Consider the following 22,473-nt stretch of genomic DNA (forward strand, 5'->3'; position numbering starts at 1 on the left):
TCTGTCTCCGAAGTGTTCTGGCTACAGGTGCATGCCACCATGCTGGGATTAGGCTAAAGAAAGGACTTCAAATCTGGCACCTCCTTTAGGCTGTGGATCTCTGAGTTCAAGGTCAACCGGGTAAGCAAAGCCTTTTCCTGGACAGTCAGAGGGAGGGGATTTATTTCACCCACAAGCCCTGAGTAACCTTGCTTGCACCAGCCTCCTGCTTCTGCTTCTCCTTCAAGAAAGTCAGGATTAGAGATGAGAGCTGTCACCTGCCTCACAGTTGTGTGTAGACTACCACCTTAAGACTTTCTGTTCTGGAATTTGCTTAGCTATTTTAAAATTCTGGGGTCTGTTTGTAGCTTGTAAACGAGTGGGGTTTCGCATGTTTCTCCCTTGGAATCCCTTCCAATAAGGGGACTTTTTTTCTCAGCTTAAATTTTTCTTTTTGTATATTTTCGGTTTTTTTTTAATTTTCTTTATTTTACATTCCAACCACTGTTCTCCCTCCCATCCTTCCTCCTGCCCCCCCCCCATTCTTAAATTTTTCTTAAAGTAAGCTGCCTTGAGTTGCCCTCCTCCTGGTACAGACTCCTGGGGTTGGCTAAGAAGGACAGTTGAATTTGTTTGAGAAAAGGTGTGGCCTATATGGGGTTTCATTGGCCTGAAGTTCACTATGTAGCAGAGCGCTCCTCACCCTCCTCATTGCATTTATACGCGGGAACCACCACACTAGACCTTAGGATTTTTATTTTTTGGAAAGAAACCAGAGAAGGCGGATAATTTTCCTTAAGCGTCTATCATATATCTTCTCTGAAATTAGTTACCCTCCCCATGGTCTGCACTGAAAGTTCCAGCTCTTGAGGTAGGAACAAGATCAGTGATCTTCATCGCTGGTGGACAAGGGTCTAGAACAAGGCTGGCCTCTGAGAAAGGCACCTGCTTCTGCCTCTCTTACTAATATTCAAGGTCTGGGACACCATACCTGACTGTGCTGTTAATTTTTGATGGAACTAGGAAATAGTCCCAAGGTCTCTGCTCCACCACATTTGTCATTAGATTGCACAGGATGGCGTAGTTTGAGAGAGAGCTAGCCTTTCTCTGCCATAGTGGTGCTCACAGTTGGAATATATGTAGTCTTCTCAGCTGGCTCCCTGCTAACTTACTCAGCCTCGAACCTTGCCCAATAATGCTTCTGCATGTGACAGTCTTCTGCGCAGGCACACAGTAATAAAGGTGGGTCAGACCCGAGGCTTCCCACGGTTTTGGTTCAAGGTGACTTTAGAGATTTGCAGATGCACTGGACGTGTTGAACACCTGAAGTACAGGGGTATGCACCAACACCCCCCTGGATATCTAGTGTGGTTGAGTATGAGTGTGTGTGTGTGTGTGTGTGTGTGTGACTTTGTTGTACACACAGAAGAGGGCACTAGATCTCCCAGGACTGGAGTTGTAGGCAGTTGGAAGCTTTCAGGTGTGGATGTCAGGAACCAAACCCAGATCAGCAATGAAATCAGCACTGAGCCAGCCCCTGGTGGTGCATACGTGGGTTATTTAATTTTTTTTAAGTGCTTGCTGTTTTGAGATGTGGGTCCTGGAAGAGCATAAGATGTGAGCAACTATACCAGGGTGATAATCATTTCAGGGCAGGTAATCCAGTGCCTGAGGGTTGAGGAAGAAATGCCAGGCAATCGCTCCCTAGGGTATAGTGCATGAAGTCGTGACTCATTTCTATCCTTTCATACTGTGTGTGTGTGTATTAGAAGGTAGGTGAGAGAGAAAGAACTTATGCATATGATAACAGTTCCATCTTTCAACAGATTTTGACAAATTGTTCATTTTGTGATGGGGTCACAGGGAAAATTCAATATGCTGTGCACTTCAGCTTTGCATCACAAATGTCCCCTCCCCCAATCCTTTGTGATGCTGGGTATTGAATTCAACCACACATCTGAACAGGTGTATTACTACTTTTGATTGGCTGAGTCACTCTATATAGCCCTGGCCAGCCTACAGGTCATAGACCAAATACAGGTTTACATGCCTCTGCCTCCTTGGAGTTACAGGAGGGAACTGTGGTTTACATGGGACAGGGATGGGTGTGTGGAGGAAGATTAGGACGTAACGCATGCTACTGAAGCCATGTCTCTAAGCTCATTTTAAGTGTCCTCACCTGTAGTCCCTGTACTGACACCGAGCCTGCTTGGGTGCATAGCAAGAGTCTGTGAACCAAGGACTGAAGCAGTTGTCTTTTTTTTTTTTTTTTTTTTTTTTGGTTTTTCGAGACAGGGTTTCTCTGTGGTTTTGGAGCCTGTCCTGGAACTAGCTCTTGTAGACCAGGCTGGTCTCGAACTCACAGAGATCCGCCTGCCTCTGCCTCCCGAGTGCTGGGATTAAAGGCGTGCGCCACCACCGCCCGGCTGAAGCAGTTGTCTTATTTCAGCAGCTAATGGGAGAAATTTCTGTGCTTACTTTACAGAGAGACAATAACAACAAACCAGTAAATGGCCCCAAATCAGAGTCCATGGAAGACAGTCAATGTGGCCATGGGGAAGAGCAGAGATTGGATTTGAATTCACAGCCCCTTGAAAATGTAGGGAAGAATGCAGAGAGCATGACAGGAATCGAGGTGGAGAATTGGACACCAAACAAGAAATCAAGCCGAGAGAGTCAAGTCAAGGGAGACCTCGATACAAATTTAACTGAGGTTGGAAAGCCCCAGTCCTCTGAAGATGACAAGCAACAAAGCCAGCCTTCCCCGATGTTTCCTCAGGCCATGAGAAACGGCATGAAAAATGTGTACTGTTTACCTACGGACACAAACCTTCCAATCAACAAATTGGATCTTGAAGAAATTAGCAAGGTGCTAGGAAATAGTTCCTCTAAATTGCTGCCTGGCCCCTCCAACGGCAAGGATGCCATGAACTCTGTCGCTTCCGATAGGAGCTGTGATCATCTCAAGGGGTCGAGCGACACTTTGTTCTTCCAGAAGCCTGGCTTGAACTGCCAATCTGCTGCAGCCTCCACCATCCCTAAGGATCGTCCTAAGACACACAGCTCTGGCTGTCAACCCCAAAGTCCCGAGAAGATACCTAGTAAAGACCCTAAAGATGACTCTCCAGTTCAGCCAAGCCTTCTATCACTAATGAAAGACAGGAGACTCACCCTGGAACAAGTGGTAGCCATTGAAGCCCTTACGCAGCTTTCAGAAGCTCCATCCGAGAATTCCTCTCCATCAAAGCCAGAGAAGGGTGAAGAAACAGATCAGAGGACAGCTAGTCTGCTTGACAATTGCAAGGCTATCCTTAATTCTGTGAGAGAAGACCTCCAAGACACAAACATAAAGTGTCTTCAGCACCAGAACACAGAGTTCAAGTTGCCGGATAGTTCAGCTACTAACCAAACACTTGAAGATTCAGATTCACTTACAGCTGGAGACAAACCTACCCTTGATAGTTCTAAGAATTTATATCCATTGCCAGTAGAAAGTCATAATCCAGAAGACTGCAGTCAGGCACTAAACGGCGACCAAAAGTTGAATTCCCAGTATGAGCCACCATGCCAGGATGTGCCCTACAGTCAAATTGAAGAAGATGTTGCAGCCCAATTAACCCAGCTTGCATCTACAATTAATTACAATCACATAAACCCAGACGTCAAGAATGCCGGAAGTACACCAGGGAGCCTTGCTGCAAAGAATACACAGCAGAAACCTAGTCAGGAGAAAGGCATGGCACAAGAGAAACCAGCATCGAGTATACAAAACAAACCTAGTGTACCACCAGCAAAGCCAAAGAACAAGACCCAGAAGAAAGCAAAACAAACCCCCAAAACAGACAAGCGGAAAAAGGAACCTCCTCTCCCTAGCTCTCAAGAAAACGATCAGAAGCAAGAGCAACTTGCAACTCAATATAGTAATATGCATGACATTTGGATATCATCCAAATTTCAAAGATTTGGCCAGTCTGGTCCACACAGTGTTCCTAACATGTTTGGAAACCCTGCTATCTTTTCCCAGAAATTGAAACCAATAGCTCAGAATAACATACCCTTACAACCCTATATGACATTTCTTCCTCTCCGTCAGATAAAATTTACAAGACAATCTGAACTGGCAAAGGAGAATGTTAAAGTCGAGCCACCAGATGCTCTACCAACATGCCAAATCAAGACAGAATCCAGCGGGCAGGCAATTGCAGAGCCGGTAGATAATTCTCAGGTACAGTCCTCAGTGAATAGCAGTGAGAAAGCTCACCCTCTGCCTCAGCCCTCCCCTCAGTCCAACCAGTGTGCTAACATGATGCCTGGTGCTGCTCAAACACAGTTACAACTAGGCGCTCAAGAGAACCTGGTGCATCCGATACCACCGACGTTGCCTGGTACCTCTCCTGAGTCACCCTTGCCAGACCCAGCATCCATCCTCAGGAAAGGGAACGTGTCGGGTTCCAACGGAATGGCAGGTGTGAATGCGAAGCCAGAAGCGCAAGCACCAAGCCATGGACCACGGAGTGACTCCGCCACACACAGTGTCCAGATGGAGTTTTTTGAGCACATCAAGAAATACCTTAGAGACCCTGCAAAATTCTTGCAACCCGAAGTGAATGAGACAGAAGAGCCAACCTGTGACTGTAATGGTACGTGATTGTTGCGGTGTGCCTGTTTGCTTTCTAATTCATCTTTGTAGTCTAGCTAAGATGCTCTAAGGAATTCTGTTCCTGTTTTTCTATTCTCCTTAGAGAAAAGGAAGTTTCAGCTGGGAAAAGTAAACTTTTTCAAGTGAAGAATAGGATTAAAGTAGTTCATTTTCATGACAAAGAATGGATTTCAATGTTAAAATATTTGTTTAAATATATAGACTTCAACCTACAAGTATTTAATTTGATAGCTTTTTCTTGTGAAAAACCGAATGTGCATATATAGAATGTAAAAACAAGTATGGTTGTAGATAGCCAAAAATATCTCAGTACTTGCACACGCCTGGACCCCAAGTTCTGTGCCCAGAAGCCATGATGGATGTTTTCTGGTTGGTGCTGAGGAAACTGGGTTTTACTAGGAAGCAATTTTTTTTTGGGGGGGGGAGGGGGTTTGAGATAGGGCTTCTCTGTTCTATTAGACCAGGCTGGCCTCAAACTCAGATCTGCCAGCCTCTGCCTCCTGAGTGCTGGGATTAAGGGCCATCACTTCCTGCCAGACAAGCCTGGGCTGTCTAATAGGAACTTGTCACAACAAAACAAAACAAATAGGGCTAAAGAAATGAGTCAGCCAGGCAGGCAGTGGTTCCCACACCATCTGTGACTCCACCTTCAGGAGATCCTAACTGCATCCTCTACTGGGCACTGCAGTCACATGCACAGACAAAGATTTTAAAAGCTGGAAGAGCTGGAAGAAATGTTTCAGAAGCGTTCTCGCAGGCAACCTAGGTTCAGTCCCCAGCGCAGATGCGGTGGGTCACACATCCACAACTGTTTCCAGGAAACCCAGTGCCCTCTTCTGACCTCCTGGAGTAATTGCCATACACTTGGTACACACACATGCATATATTCATACAGGGAAAACATTCACATACATAACATTAAAGGGAAAAAGAAAGCTTTTCCTCAGGCTTAGGAGGATACACAAGTCTCTGCTTCCTGGATGTTGCAATTCAAGGTGTTTGCTGGCACAGATGGCTTTTTCTTTCTCTGAAACAAAATGGCCCTGTTTCTAAGACATCAGTCTCCACTGGTGTCACAATTACAGATCATTCTTTCTTGAAAAATTGTCTCATGTAGGAGACATGAAAGTTTACCTTGTACCCTGACTAGTCACTGTCCATCCAGGAGGCAGTGGTGGGAGAATCTTCTTTGGCTTCTTAGCAAGTTCAAGGCAAGCACCGGACTGCATAGAGAGCGATAGGTGTGAATCAGGACTGTTTGAGCTAGTCCACCTGCCGTGAAGTACTTTTCTGGGTTTCCTGAGTTCGTGGTTATCGGGTTTGGCAGGCCTGACAGCACACTGATGGAGATTGAGTGCCGTGACTTTTTTTTTTAAGTCAGTGATTCTCAACCCCTTGGCAGGGTGACTGACCTTTGGCCACCATAAATATCAGCTTTGCATCGCTCACCCCAGCCTCATGTACATGAGAAACTATAGAGGCCTCAGCATTGGGAAGGTTGAGAGGCACTGTTCTAAGTGATGCCGTGTTCTTAAACACAGTCATCTCAGTAGCATCATTGTAAGTGAGCATCTTGTTTTCAGGATAGTATTAAAACACTCAAAAAGTAGGCCATTTTCAGATCGGTGCTTGTCCCACTTAGCAGTTTTGACATGTTAGACCTAAGCAGGGACTGTCCTGACATGCTTGATTTCATGTTATTCCGGGTCCCTTTATATTAGATGGAAGCCACACTGCATACACACACCCCAATCATTGCCAAATGTCGCTATGGGCAGAAACATCCCTGTTCTTCCAGAGGACCCAGGTTCAATTCCCAGCACCCACATGGAGGCTCAGAACCTTCATCCTTCACAGGCTTTTGCATGCATGTGTACAAACCCACATGCAAACATGGAGATCCACCTGCCTCTGCCCCGCCTACCCTTCCAGGATAAAGGAGGTGGTGAAGCCAGTATGGGTGTATCTTATTTTCTGCCTTACTTTGTTTTGTTATTTTTTATTTCAAATATTCCCTTGCTTGCTATACTGGTTCCCACCCCCTCATTACCAGCAAATCTACCTACAGCATTCTATGTGCCAAGGAAGCCCCCCACATCTGAGATACATCCTCACACCAGAATAATGACTTGTAAAAATACCATGGCTAGAAATACAGTTGTCAGTTTTTGGATATAACTAACTGATAATTGTAACAAGTAACTTTCTTGTACACCTGCATTATAAATACCGAAGCTAACTTTTCAGATTTACTAGCAGTGACTATAGATAACTACGTTCCAAAGTGGACTAGGGAGCCAGGTGTAATTGGCAGTAGAGTTCAAGGTCATCTTTGGCTGCTTAGTAGGTTGAGGCTCTACTGAGACCCCCATCTTAATAATTGCTAATCGTTAATAAAAAGGTAGACGAGAGAATAAATACAATCAACCCCCTTAATTTTTTTGGTCTTCTCTCCTTTGACGCCTAGAAGAACTAGGAGCCAGAAGGTGGCAACAGGGGCAAGTCCAATGCCAGGACCTGTTGTCTTATTCTTTCAAAAAGAAAAAAGCCCCTGTGCTTTTTTTTTTTTTTTTTGCGAAACTGGGTCTAATAATCTTATTCCTTCCACAGATGGAGGTACACAAAAAGACAAAGGCCCATATTATACACACCTGGGGGCAGGACCAAGTGTTGCTGCTGTCAGGGAGCTCATGGAGACTAGGTGAGGAGATGTTTCCCTGCTAAAACCATTCTTCCCTGCGAACCTGGGTCAGTGCAAGGGACCCTGAGGCGAATGAAATCCTTCCTCCCAGGAGCTCGGGGCCCTGGAGACATGCCCCCACACTACAAAGCCTATTATTACTGTACAATGGTAGAAATAGGTCAGATGACCACCACCAATGCTGTAACCCTAACCTCCCGACGCTTGTGTTGAGGTCAGGCTCTCCTTAGAACTGGGTAACAACCTGCCACACAGCAGCTGGCTTTTAGCTGATGTAATTGACAACGGTATCATTTGAACTCATGTTCATTTGTATCTGCAGACTGTCATTATTAATTAGTCCCACCTCCTCTTTCTTCTGTACTCAGGTATGGCCATAAAGGAAAGGCAGTACGAATTGAGAAGGTAGAGTACACGGGGAAAGAAGGCAAGAGCTCGCAGGGCTGCCCAGTCGCCAAGTGTGTGAGTACCGCTAGTATGCTTTTCCTGGTTCTTGGGAGAATTGTTTTTTCACATAAGGTTTTGTTTTGGCCAAAGTGGAGACTACTAGAAAACTAGCATCCCTAATGGTCATGCACATCAAAGGGCACCGATAAATTCCACCTAACACTACATGCCAATAACCCAATAGGAGACTAAGAGAAAGGTTTAGGAGGGAGGGATCGTGGAGTAGAACTACGCGTCAACTTTTCCCCTGGTCGATGTTGGAGCTCGGGAGTTCTTCCAGAGGACCCAGGTCCAATGCCCAGAGCCACACACAATCCACAATTGTCATTACTGTGTTCGTGTGTGGCAGAGAAACATGTAGGCAAAACACTCATTGGCATAGTTTTTGTTTTATGTGTTTTTGTAGCTCAGACTACATGTGTGACCCTCCTGTCTTAGCCTTCCAGATACCATAGTTATAAACATGGCCACTATGAACAAATATAAGAAATGGGTTTTAGTGTGTGTGCACATGTATACTGCAGAGGAAATTCCCATGGATTCTAGGGATCCACTGACTTACCCATCTCCCTGACTCTTACTGATGAGTGCCTTCACTAAAATTGAACTTTCTTAGAAACTGTAACTTTATCTGCTATGAATGGGAATGGTTGAACCTTCCTGACTCAACATCTTCTCAAAATTTACACAAAGACATGTATGTAACCATCTAGCAGAAGTCAAAAGATGGAGAACCAATGGCCATCAACAAAGGAATGCTGCAACAAAATTATTAGGCTCTCCCAAACTCATACAGATGCCCGAGGTTCTGACAGAAGCACCCATCACCACCAAGCACAGAGAATTTTAAATTTACCTATTTGTATTTAGTTGTGGTTGAATATTGAATCCAAGATTTGGCACACACAAGACATGGTATGAGTCTCCACCCCACGCATGTTTATTGTGTTGTAAGAATGTAATTACCAGGAGCTGATTTTTCAGTGAACCCATTTGTGCAAAAAGCCCAAATTCAAATTAAATCCATCTTTATATATGAATGTACAAGTTATTCCTAGAATAATACTGTCAAGGGTTTTGTGAGCTAGGTCCCTCTCCACCCTAGATACCATCCTCACTTCTAAGAGAAGGGGAGAGAGGAAAGTGTGTGGACCGGGCTTTGACCCTGAAGGCTCAGTTCCAAGTTTTAATGTTTTCTATCTTTCATTTTAGCCTAAAGTTGGAATTTGTGGGGGTGGAATGGTGTATATTGGAGGGTGTTTTATTCAAACCCAAGGCCTTTTGCATGCCAAGCAAGCATTCTACAGTTGTGATAGGCCTCCAAATATTTTAATAGCTTTTCTGATTAGACCAGGAGTTCTTGGATTAAATGTGTATGCCACATTTAACTATGTTGGTTCTCGGGAATCTAACTCAGGTCACTGAGGTTGAACCTTCATGCTGGCCCTACCTCCGGGAGCACGCACAAGCGCGCACACCACACACGTGTGCACACGGTTAGAAGTTATATAATGTCTATTTAAAATACACATGCCATACATATCCATCATTAGTGTGTATTATCAATGATGTTGGCGTACATTTTTCGTGACACATGTTTGTTGGTCCATGATTTTTTTTTTTTTTTTTTTTTAACCATGGGAGTTTCATGCCTCACACTGTCTAGTGCTTGCTGGCCTGGGGTGCCTGCAAGCACTATGAAGTACAGACTAGCTTAGCTGGTCCTGTGAATCCCACCTCATGAACACAGCTAAATGGTAGCATTCATTGGAAAGACTATTAATGTTCTTTGTTTGAGACAGGGTCTCATTCATTGGCTATAAATTAGATGTTTAGCCAGGTATCCTCACAAAGTTAGGCTCTTGCCCCCACCCCAGGAATGCTGGGTTTGCAGGCACCCTTCCTTCACTTGTGCTGGGTGTATGTGGTGTTTGGGGCTGCAAGCCAGGCAAGCATTCCATCAGTTGGAGCTATATCCCAGCCAAAAAGTCTACTGTTTACATAGCAGGTCGTGTTCTCCGTAGGTAATTTAATTGCTCTATTAACATGGTAGAAATAGGATTTTGTTTGGGATTGCATGAAATCCAGACAAGTGTTCCTCTGCCATGGCAGCTCCATTTCTTGGATCTTCAGCAGTCAGCCAACCAAGGCATTTGAGGGCAGCCCCAGTGACGATGGAGGGCTCTGTCTCAGCAATACGCAAGAACTCTGTTTCCAGGGCAAAGAGTTGATTATGTTTCCAGGGTGCAAAGAGATGCCTCAGTTAAGAGTATTTCCTGCTCTTACAGGGGTCCCAAGTTCAGTTCCCAGCAGGCACATGGTCTCCCTTGACTACACCCTTTTGACACCCCCAGGCACCAAGCTCCTCACATGCCTCATATACATAAATCACAGGTATACACTATACAAATTTTTTTTTTTTTTTTGTTTTTTCGAGACAGGGTTTCTCTGTGGTTTTGGAGCCTGTCCTGGAACTAGCTCTTGTAGACCAGGCTGGTCTCGAACTCACAGAAATCCGCCTGCCTCTGCCTCCCGAGTGCTGGGATTAAAGGCGTGCGCCACCACCGCCCGGCCCACTATACAAATTTTTATGGTGATTCCTAGGCTATATGAAGCTCATATCAAAAATGGTAGGAAAACCGTTAACAGTTTCTGTCCTGCCCGGTTCCAAAGAAACACACAGGCCTACATCAATTATAAACTGGTTGGCCTATTAGCTCAGCCTTCTTATTAAGTAACACTTACAACCCAAATTAACCCACAATTCTTGTCTGTATTAGCCACATGGCATTCTCATGTCTGGCTGGTGACACTCTGCCTTTCCTCTTCCCAGAATTCTCCTATTCTGGTTGCCCCACCTATACTTCTTGCATGTCTACTGGCCAATCAGCATCTTATTAAACCTATACAAGTGACAAATCTTTACAGGGTACGAGATCATTCTCCCACAGTAGAAAACCACTCTGACCTGCGAATGTATGGTGTAGAATGACTCCATTCTGCTTTCCAGATACTTAGAAGATCCGGTTCTGAAGAGAAGATTCTTTGTTTGGCCCGGGTGCGACCCGGTCACTTCTGCGCGACGACGGTGATGGTCGTGGTTATCATGATCTGGGAAGCCATCCCTCGCCCGATGGCCGACTATCTGTATGAGGAGCTCACAATAAACTTGAGGTCCTACAGCGGGCATCCCACTGACCGCAGATGTACCCTCAACGAAAAGTAATGAGGCTTTGACACTCCTATCTCTATTAAGTAGCAACTGTCATGAGAGTAGTGGGGGCTTTTAAACAGCCTTTCCGGGTGTGGCTGTACACACTTTATATACCTCGAGGCTTCTGGACCTCCACGGGGTGAAGAGCAGCTAAGACTGCACAGTGAGACCTTCTTCTGTAAAAAAAAAAAAAATTGCTTTAGAATTTATGAGGCTGGGGGACTAGTTTTTGAGCCTCAGCCTTTTTTATTCATCTCGATGTGTACATACCATCCAAAACACTGAGAATATTAATTTCCTTATTGTATCTTACCCAACCCACTGTATAGTGAGGAAATGGCCTTCAATGGAACATTCTTCACCAGAACACGACGCTTCTTCCCAATAAATTTAATGTAGAAATCCCATCAGTGGAGTTCTGCTCTGCCTACTAGTATTTGTGGTCTCCCCTGGCTGATCTGTGTGGGACTCTGGCTGTATCGTGAGATCTGTGCATGGCCTGCCCTGGGCTATGATTCTGAGTAAATTTTCTAAAAGATTACTTTTCCCTTTTCAAGACAGATCCTTAATAGATAGTATAGATGCTGTGCTCACAATTCTCCTGCCTCTTTTTAGTGTGCACATTCCAGATGGGGACGGGGCATTAGATCCCACTATAGATGGCTGTGAGCCACCATGTGGTTGTTGGGAATTGAACTCAGAATCTCTAGAAGAGGATTCAGTGCTCTTAACCACTGAGCCTTCTCACCACCCTATAATCACCAGCATATAACCATTATGTGCTGTCCATGTTTGTTTCCCAGTGGTAGATTTAAACTGAACATATAAGCCAGACAGTGGTGGCGACCCCTTTAATCCCAGCACTCGGGAGGCAGAGGCTAGCCTGGTCTACAAGAGCTAGTTCCAAGACAGTCAGGGCTACACAGAGAAACCCTGTGTCAAAAAAAAAAAATAACTGAATGTAAAATTGTCTACCAAGTTTATATTCCTTATGTTGCTAATTTGAGCCTTTGGACCCCACATCCATCCTGTCGTTCCTTTTCTAAGTTCTTGAACCTTGTGCCCAGGTCATGTCTGAAGAGCGTTTAGAGGCATGGTTCATTGTATAGCTAACATCACAGTTGTCTTATATAGTCATTGTTTTGCCTTTCACATCTATAATTTTTTTTTTGTTTTTTTTGTAACCATTCTTGCTGTTCTGGAACTAGCTCTTTTAGACCAGGCTGGCTTTGAACTCACAGAGATCCACCACTGCCTGCCCACACCTAAATTTGATAGCATCTTAAATTCAGAGCTGAGGAGTATCTCTTGCCCAGTATCACAGAAGATAAGGAAGTAAATCAATAAAATTCAGATGTATAGAGGTTGCCTGCCCTCTGCTCACCATAACTCTAGTCCTCTGTTACCTTTTTCTTGGTTTTCGAGACTGAGTTTCTATGTGAAACAGGCCTGGCTGTCCTGCAACACACTCTGTAGACCAGGATGGCCTTGCACTCAGGTTAAAGGCGTGTGCCACCACTGCTCAGCTAACTTTCTATTTTTTTTTTTAAATATTTATTATGTATTACAGTATTCTGTCTGCGTGTATGCCTGCAGGCCAGAAGAAGGCATCAGACCTCATTATAGATGGTTGTGAGCCACCATGTGGTCTGCTGGGAATTGAACTCAGGACCTTTGGAAAAGCAGGCAATGCTCTTAACCGCTGAGCCATCTCTCCAGCCCCCTAACTTTCTATTTTTATGACAGGGGCTAGGTTTGTTTATTTAGAATAATCTCGGCTTGTTGTTTTAGAAACTAGTAATTTAGTGCTTCAGAGATGCATTGTACTTATCAGTTCCTCATCAAACATCCTTTCTATACATTATTCATGTGTAATTATCATAAAGTCTTTCATTAAATTTGCCAGGGATTGTAGAGTTTATTGTATTCTCAATTCAAGTTCCATGGAAAGGAAATGAAGTTATGTTAGGGAAGAATGAACTCTGCTTCATATCTGAGTCAACAAGGATAGCTTACTGTCTACTTGGATTTAGAACCTTAGACATTAATTTTAGTTAAGTAAGAACCAAAAATGGATTCAGAGTGAAGAGGATCGATTGTGAATTTTAGGCTGGATGTATGCAGCTAGCAATGGGGAATATTTTAACATATCTCTGTATTACTCTGAGCTCGGCTAATATCCTGTTTGACATCTTCCAGTCGTACCTGCACCTGCCAAGGCCTCAATCCAAAGACATGTGGCGCTTCTTTCTCTTTTGGCTGTTCGTGGAGCATGTTTTTGAACGGCTGTAAGTTTGGGAGAAGCCCAAACCCCAGGAAGTTCAGACTTGCTCCAAACTATCCATTAAACGTGAGTTTCCTTTTTAATTTTCTGGCTCCATCTACAGTATATAACCATGAATAGTCCCTAAAATTTTTTGAGAACAAAAATATATATATGTTCATTTTCTAAATGTGTCAGGTAAATTTATCTATTTAAATTGTCCATGGGTCTGTCTTCCTGCTATCCAACACCAGAGGGACCCTAGCCAGAGGAGAGCAAAACCATTTGCCAGCCTTTCAAAGACTAAAGAAAGCTTCCTGTTCACAGAGCTACTATAGGAGAATTACTGGATCACGACGTTTTAGCAGAAGAAGACGCATGAGACCCGTAAAACCCAGACAGATGTTTCCAGAACACAGGGCTCAGGTGAGTAGAGAATGTATTCATCTTCTTAAATTTAACATGAACTTGGATCCATTGCCATCACTAAATCGGTACATTACTATGAACAAAGTTCTTCACGTAATTAAATGTTTGACTCTCTGATACATCACAATGTTTATTAAACTGAGTGTGGGGGGGTGGGGTAAGGCATGAGGACTGCTACCAGCTAAGGCTTCATGCTGAGATCAAATGTTAAATGTCAAAACACTAGATTTCTGCTATTACACTGACTTGATAGAACAGTTTGAGCTGCTTCCAAGAAATCACGTTTGGTTTGGGTTTTATTTATTTATTTATTTATTTATTTATTTATTTATTTATTGGAGCAAGGTTTTAGAAACAGGGTTTCTCTGTAACAGCCCTGGCTGTACTGGAACTCAATTTTGTAGAACAGGCTGTAGTACATTATAGCCAGGTGTAGTGGCGATGTCACAGTATTAGTGGTTTCATTATAAGCAAGAAAAAAGCCAGGAACTGTCAGGCCAGTATAGCAGAGTACCCAGCCGCAGAAGAGAGTGGTGTGTGCATCAGCTATATAAGCTAAAGCCAAGGACTGGAGAAAGGTTTGAAAGAATAAAATCAACACACTTCGCCGGGCAGTGGTACACTTGGGAGGCAGAGGCTGGCGGATCTCTGAGTTCGAGGCCAGCCTGGTCTACAAGAGTTAGTTCCAGCCGGGCGGTGGTGGCGCACACCTTTAATCCCAGCACTTGGGAAGCAGAGGCAGGCGGATCTCTGTGAGTTCGAGACCAGCCTGGTCTACAAGAGCTAGTTCCAGGACAGGCTCCAAAACCACAGAGAAACCCTGTCTCGAAAAACCAGATGCTCCTTATTGATCATAGTTAGTGAAGAGTCTGCAAATGGACTTGCTAAGAACAGCGTTCCAGGGACCAAATGCTGTGCCGAGGCTGGTTGTAGATATTTGTTCGAAATAATGAAATCAGACAGTCCAAGTTGGGAATGTCTGACATCTCCCAAGTGAGTGATGTTATCTTGGAGTGCTGCTGCAGGTCCAGTGCTCCCAAACATCAGGGAGGCAAAGCCACGAGTAGGCGGGAACAATGCCTCATGGTTAAGGGCAGGTTTTGGCTCCCTTTCTTAACTTTACCCAAAACTATCATACGGATGATGAATTCTTCATTCTGTCCACAATATAAAAGGTACTACTATAAAATGGGGCTTTCTCGGTGTGGACTATTTCTCAATGGTACCTAATCTGTAGCATTTATAGTGTAAAGAGAACTCTCAGTGTAACTCCCCTCCCCTGCTGTGTATATATGGAAACCCATAGCCTTGGCAAGAGCAGTACAGGTTACCAATCTTCCCAAACTCTCTAGACTGCCAAGTGTTGAGCTTGCAGCCATGCTTACTTGAAAACATTTCTGTGTTTGTGTTTATTTCAAGAGTCCAGCTCTGTTTTTATTCTCTGCATCAAGGGCAGATTTGGAACATATCCTTCATTATATAGATTTCCATGTTATAACATCTAGTATTCTACTCACTGTATTATGGGAGGCCTCAACATGAAATGACTGAAGTTTTTTACACCTTTTCCTGTAGGAAAAGAAACTTGAAGAGCTTTTTCAGAAATTGGCTGACGATTTAGCTCCCATTTATAAGCAGATGGCTCCGGTGGCTTATCAAAATCAGGTGAGTTTTTTGTAGGCCTCATTAAGCGTACATGTAAAATTTCTAAGTAAATAGTTATTAATTGGATTATTTGTGGGGTGGGCAGCTACTTGCTTAGAAGTAGTGGTCTGCCATCCTTATTAGGCTCTCTGTATATGCCAAACATAAACAGAATTAAGTTGGTGGCTATCCTGATCTACACGGTACTTTATTTCAAAATGGTAGGGATAGAAAAGATGGCTTACTGTTTAAATTACCCGCTGCTCTGGGAGGGGTGCTCCACTCCAGAAGCCAGCCTGGTCTATCTACATAGAGTGCCATTCACAGATCCAGAGAGACCCTGTCTTAATCCTCACCACCCCACATAAGCACTCCCAAGATTCTACAGAGCACACACATACTGGGTGTGGTGAACCCTGAGTTTAAGGCTAGCCTGGTCTCACGAGTTCCAGGATACCCAGGGTTGGTTATAAAGAGAAACCCTGTCAAAAACAAAACAACAACAAAAAAAACAGAATATAGAGACAGACGCAGCTACCTTATAGTTCACGAAATGGATCGTAGACACTACATTCATTCATTGTTTCAGGGTAGGGGTCCATGCCTGTTGCCAGTTTGTAATTCAAATCCGCTGAGGATCTTCTCTGCCATCCCTTAATACCCTGTCTGGTTCTAGCACGCTTGTACACACACCTACACACAAGGTCATACGTAGGAGTTGACGGAAGAAAAAACATCTGGGATAGATCCAGTGGGTTAGAATAGAATACTGGCTGGTCTTTTGAAGACACAGGGCCAACCCCAGGTGCACAGATGTGATAGTCATGTGTAGACAAAACCACCCATAAGTCTATCTTTTTTTTTTTTAAGGTGAAATATGAAGATGTCGCCGGAGACTGTCGACTTGGCACTAAGAAAGGCCGTCCTTTCTCTGGTGTCACCTGTTGCTTGGATTTCTGTGCCCATTCTCACAGGGACATTCACAACATGATTAATGGCAGCACTGTGGTATGTACTTAAGTGCCTTTTAGTCTTTGTCCCCTTTGCTTTCCGCATCTAGACATGGTTTCTCTGTAGCCCTGAATTTCCTGGGTCTCAGTCTGTAGAGCCTACTGCCTCCTAAGTGCCTATATTTGTTGCTGGACATGGCTGCTCATGCTTTTAACCCCAGCAAACAAGAGGTTAAGGCACCTGGATCTCTGTGTTCTGTACTAGTGTGTCTATAGTGAGTTCCTGGACAGTTGAGGCTAGACCCTTTCTAGGAGCCAAAAGGGTCGAGGACACCAGGAGCACATTGTCCATAGGAGGGCTGACAGTGGCTCCCATTTCGGGTCCTCTCCATGTATACCTTATAATCTGTAGCTTGGTGTTCTCGTGGTTTCCCTACCCTGGGATTGACCTTTGGGACCCTCTTCCCTCCTGGGTTCCTGCATCCAGTCATGGGTTTATCTCCATGTTCAGTGGGAGAGAGGGACTGGGAGTGGATGGACAAGAACAGGGCTGGAATAGAGCTGGAGGGGTGGCACTGGCTGCTCTTCCAAAGGTCCTGAGTTCAATTCCCAGCAACCACATGGTGGTTCACAACCATCTGTAAAGAGGTCTAGTGCCCTCTGGCATGGAGATGTATATACAGGATAAACATTATATACATAATAAACCCTAAAATAAAAAGGAAACGTAAGTAGATTTGAATTACATTTATTATATTTTTATTTATTCAGTTTAGTATTTTGAGACAGGACTGGCCTGGAGCTCCGTAGATCAGGCTGGCCTAGAACTCCACCTTCCTCTGGCTCCTGAGTACTGGGATTACAGGCATGCTCTAGCACTGCCTGGCTAAATTATAATTTTTTGCCTTATGTGTAATAGTTTCGGATGTGTGTGTACGCATACCACCTGCATTCCTGGTGGCCATTGAAGTTCATTAAGGAACTGCAGTTATGAGTAGCTTCAAACTGCCATCTGAGTGTTGGGTCTTTTGTTTTTGATTTACAAATAAATGCTTTAAGAAATAATGATAGATCTAGCCTGGCAGTGATGGCGCATGCCTTTTATCCCAGCACACTCAGGAGGCAGAGGCAGGCAGACCTCTGTGAGTTTGAGGCCAGTCTGGTCTTCAAGAACTAGTTCCAGGACAGGCTCCAAAGCTACAGAGAAACCCTGTCTCGAAAAACAAAACATAACAAAAAAAAGCCCACCTCATACGCATGTCAACCCAGTTATCTTTTCCATCAGTCCTGCGATTGGTAGGGGTTGAGATTGTGCTGGGTATATCTGTGTTATATTTTCACATCATACAGCTCAAGGGCTTGGCTTGAGGCTTCTATTCCTGGGAAGAGACACCGTGACTATGGTTACTCGTGTTAATTGGCGTGGCTCACCACCATAATGGAGGGGAGGGGAGCATGGCGACATGCAGGCAGGCATGTGTAGGCCACAGGAAGCCTGACACTAAGCTCACCACCAGGGATACGCTTTCGCCAACGAGGCTATACTATCTCCAATAAAGCTACACTTCCCAATAGTGCCACTCCTTAATGCGATTACATGAAAATACTCCAGGGCTCTCGAAATGCCTCGGCAGTACCTGTTGGCAAGGTTCAGTTCCCCGCAAGCTCCAGGGTTAGACTGAACATGACCTGATGGATGGAGGCAAATCCCTCCAATAAAGCTGGATGCCTTGCTTCATAGTAAGTAGGAAGCTTAACTGGGCTTCAAAAGGAATGTTTCTAAAGAGAAGGGAAGTAAGAAGATATCTATTTGTTTTACTTTGTAATCATTTATTTACGATTAATAAAAAGACACTAGAATTGCGTATTTTACTGGCTTGATGTTTAGTTGGGATTACTATGCCAACTGCTACCAATTGAAACAAAACTGCACTGCAGATGGCTTTGTTCTTTGTTATCTGATCACTGAGTCATAGAAATATGGACTTATTTATAACAGTGTTCTGCCTCCGTGTATTCCTACATGGCAGAAGACGGTACCAGATCTCATTATAGATGTTTATGTGGTTGCTGAGAATTGAACTCAGGACCTCTGGAAGAGTTGCCACGGCTCTTAACCTCTGCGCCATTTCTCCAGTGCTATTTTCATGGCAGAGAGCTACCTGCATCCAGATCAAAGACTTTTATTACAGATCCTCACCTTAATCCGTTCACATGGCTCCATCCTTGTTGATTAAGCATTCAAATATGAGCCTAAGGGGTTTCTTATTCAAACCATCACGCATCTGTGAAGCCAGTCATAGAATGATCACAGGCTTCCTCCCCCCTCCCTGTGCCTCAGGTTTGTACTTTGCTTCGTAAAGATGTCCGCGACAAGAATAATCCCGAGGACGAACAGCTCCACGTCCTCCCATTACACCGACTTGCCGACACCGATGAATTTGGCTCCCAAGAGGGAATGGAAGAAAAGATCCGCTCTGGGGCCATTGAGATCGTTCAGCCATCAAGGAAGAAGCAACTACGTTTCAATGAGCCTATTCCTCGGTGTGGGAAGAGGAGGACCACTATGGTGGACCAGAACAAGAAACCAGCTCCCACTGCACTGAAAAGGAAGAGGAGCTCCTCCAGTAAGTGTGACACACACACACACACCGCTGCCCCCAGGAGCCAGACTGGTGTTTCCCCCCCAGAAAGGCTTGATCTCAGAGAGGGTTTTCCCTCTTATTTTTTAATTTCCCAATTACTCTCACTTGATGCTAGTGTTCTTTCTCCTCCTCTTGCTCCTTTTTGATCCCAGATTTCTCCCATTTATCCCCCCTGCCTGCAAGCCCCACCTAGCCTTTCTCTCTACCCAGCTGCTGGACATTTAGCTATTTATTTATTAGACAATGTAGACAGGCAAAGAATCAAAGAAAAGCAACATACATAAGCAAATTATAACACATCTCAAAATCACCACACAACAGAAAGGACTCTATTTTGCTCTTCATCCTCACTGAGTCCTCATTCACATTATTTATTTTTTTAAAATAAATACTATATATATTATATATAAATTATATATACAATATTCTGCCTGCATGTATCCCTGTGGGCCAAAGAGGGCATCAGATCTCATAACAGATGGTTATGAGCCACCACGTGGTTCCTGGGAATTGAACTCAGGACCTCTGGAAGAGCAACCCGTGGCTCTTATCCTCTGAGCCATCTCACCAGCGCCCATTCACATTATTTATACATTTGCCTTTCCTTGTTTTTAATCAGCTGTTATATCCAAGGACCACTGCCAGTTTTTAGTTAATAATAACATTGTAGTAATGCTATCTTGATTTTTGGTTTTCAAAGCAGGGTTTCTTCATGTAGCTCTGGTTGTCCTGTATACCAGGCAGGCTTTAAATCTGCAGAGATCTGCCTGCCTCTGGGATTAATGGCAGTCAACAACACCCACTACCCGGTTGTTTTTGTTTATTTTTTAGTTTTTCGAGACAGTGTTTTTCAGACCAGATGAGTGTCCTGGGAAGTTAGTGCTGGTGTGTGCCACTATTGCCCGACTCTTGAGGCTCATAGTGCATAATATCTCTGCTCCCGAGTGCTTGGCATAAAGGTGTGCGCCACCACCTCCCGGCTGCATGCTGATTTCATGCTTCATGGATTTCTTGGTGTCAGTGTTTGAGGTGACGTTGGCTCTGCCAGGCCTTGCCCCTTTCTCCCATTCTGCCTTGCTAATCAGCCCCCTTTGGCTCACGGAATTAACATGTTCATGCTAACATGGTGGTTCCCCCTTTACCCTCAAAGCCTGTCTTGCCTATGTGCCATGTCTGTCTCCTATCCAGAGGACATCCTCTGAGACAAATACCCTTTCCCCCTCTGCCTTGTCCCCTTTCCCATATCTCCTTTATCCCACCTCCTAGCCTGTTCTAACAGACTTGCCCTTTCTGCAATGTCCTGAGTCAGAAAGCAAGTCCCAGAGTAAGCCCCAACTGTTCAGGAAGTCCTTCAGTGTTGTTTGCCTAATTCAGTATTTTTTCTTAACCAGATCTTGGTCCATTTCCAAGACTGGAAATCCTTCTCATCATTATCATTGATTTGATAATTCTGGAACTGGGTCTGGGCGTGTTGCTACAAATACATGTACAAGATTTCTTCTTTGCTTTCCACTTTTTTCCCCATCTATAGCTATGCCTGTCCTAGAACTAGCTCTTGTGGACCTGCCTCTGCCTCCCAATTGCTGGGATTAAAGGCGGCGCCACCAGCGCGCAGCTTTCCACTTTATTTGTAAAGTTTCGAGCTGAGTCTGAAATCTTAGCTCGTATATCAGTAGGATATTCAGAGTTTTTAATTTTCAAATGAATATGAAAGACAGGCAAAATGACACACAAGTTCATAGACTATTGAGACAGGAGCACTCCATACATATTCTGAAGATATAGACTAGACCATATTCTAAAGATGAGATGTAAAAAAAAAATATCCTTTTTTACATGTGCAATTTACCTGCACGACATGCATACCTGAGATCAGAAGAGAGTGCTTGCCGACTCAGGAGTTAACAGCAGGAGGCAGAGAAACCACTAAGAAAACGCAAGCAACCGGCAAGTGACAGATAACTTAGAGGTTTAGCAGTGCAAAGAGAGTCAAATTGAAACCAAGCCCCATTTTATTTTCAAAGGTTCAGACAACACTAAAAGCTTCTCATCAGCCTCATCTACTCATCACCCGGTGAATGAAGAAGCAGGTACCTGTACGTACAATAACACAGCCTCAGGCGGGTTTCCAGAAACAAGTAGCGGTGTCCCCTGTACAATGCCCTCTGGTGCTAATGTAGCTGCTGGTGCTGGAACTGAACAGCCTGGTGAAGCGGCTGCTCTTCCTCAGCCCTCTCTCCCCATAGCAGACACCCCTCTCTCTAGCCCATCCGAGCAGCTACCATTCCTCAACTGTGCTCATGAACCGGATTCCTGTCAGGTGGAAGACGGGCAGCACTCTGAAGCAGAGGAGCCTCTCTCAGATGGTGCCCTCTCAGATGACCAATCCTCCGAGGACGACGAACCTGAGATTCAGGAGTATTGGTCAGACAATGAGTTGATCTTCCTTAACCCTAGCTATGGCGGAGTGGCCATAGCACCCATTCATGGTTCAGTGATGATCGAATGTGCCCGGAGAGAGCTTCATGCCACCACCCCTGTGGAAAATGCCAACCGAAATGACCCCCTACGGATGTCCCTGGTATTCTACCAGCACAAAGGCCTGATTCTCCCCAGTCATGGTTTTTATTTCAACAGGATTAAGTTTGAGTCTAAAATTTTTAAGAAAAAGGCTGCAGAACGGAAGGGTCCTGATAAATCATCATTTGTAGCCAATTTACTGTGCAATATTCCTTCTCGTATTGCACCAACCTTAACCCGTGACAATGTTGTCACTGTGTCCCCTTACGCTCTCACTCATGTTGCAGGACCCTACAACCATTGGATCTGAAGGCTTTTTTCCCATAATGCCTTTGCTAGTGCAGTGTAGTTCCTACGGTGCTGTTCAAAAGAAAGTCACGTTGTTGTTTACTTACTTACTGTATCTTCATTTCACCCATTTCAACTCCTAGGTCAAATTTATGAAGTGGGTGGGTACTTAACTGTGACTATTTTGATTGAGAATTGGTGGAAGGTATACATTCTCAGCAAAGATACTGGTCTTATATCTTGGTTAGGCGTTGACCATGACAGAATCATAGTTTGGTGCTCAAATTAAGTTTCTTTACTACAAAGAGGATTTTAACAGGTTCCTACAATAAGATGTAAAAACCAAGACACACAGTGTTCGCTCTATAGTTCCTGGTGCTTAACCACATAACATGTAGTAATGAGCCGAATGATTGTTTCATGGTGCCATCCTTCCAGCATCTTCCGATCATTGCTATATGTCTGCACATTTGAAATAAACCAATGAAATGCTTTCTCTTACAATATCTCTCCTGTATAAAATAGTTCTTTATTCTAGTGATGATTGGAGGCTATTCGTTAACTGTAAATATATATATTTTTAAAAGCACTTTCTATTTTTAAAGTAACTTGAAATAGCATAGTAGCAGAATCCTATTGTCTATTATGTATGCATATTTGCATAGCAGAAAAGTCATTTACTGTGTAGAGTTTCATCCTGTTAACTGCAGCCTGTATTTAAATCTGTTCTACT

The 22,473-nt window shown here is 44.1% G+C and overlaps 1 protein-coding gene across 2 annotated transcripts in view; it reads left to right on the top strand.

The window, feature by feature from the left end:
• The window catches only part of Tet1 (tet methylcytosine dioxygenase 1), a 43,153-nt gene extending 21,341 nt beyond the window's left edge, over positions 1 to 21,812 (top strand). Inside the window, exons 5-14 of one of the 2 annotated variants that reach the window (XM_041656301.1) lie at positions 2,465 to 4,619; positions 7,250 to 7,340; positions 7,709 to 7,802; positions 10,798 to 11,009; positions 13,201 to 13,351; positions 13,592 to 13,690; positions 15,269 to 15,358; positions 16,208 to 16,345; positions 18,629 to 18,856; positions 20,938 to 21,812. In XM_041656301.1, the coding sequence (XP_041512235.1) occupies positions 2,465 to 4,619; positions 7,250 to 7,340; positions 7,709 to 7,802; positions 10,798 to 11,009; positions 13,201 to 13,351; positions 13,592 to 13,690; positions 15,269 to 15,358; positions 16,208 to 16,345; positions 18,629 to 18,856; positions 20,938 to 21,762 (4,083 nt within the window). In that variant the 3' untranslated portion in view covers positions 21,763 to 21,812. The remainder of the gene's footprint in view (positions 1 to 2,464; positions 4,620 to 7,249; positions 7,341 to 7,708; positions 7,803 to 10,797; positions 11,010 to 13,200; positions 13,352 to 13,591; positions 13,691 to 15,268; positions 15,359 to 16,207; positions 16,346 to 18,628; positions 18,857 to 20,937) is intronic. The other variant, XM_041656302.1, reaches the window with a different exon arrangement.
• Positions 21,813 to 22,473: the final 661 nt, after the last annotated feature.

Source organism: Microtus oregoni, unplaced genomic scaffold (assembly GCF_018167655.1).
Source record: "Microtus oregoni isolate MIOR12 unplaced genomic scaffold, Mior012 000007F_ref0000211, whole genome shotgun sequence".
NCBI lineage: Eukaryota > Metazoa > Chordata > Mammalia > Rodentia > Cricetidae > Microtus > Microtus oregoni.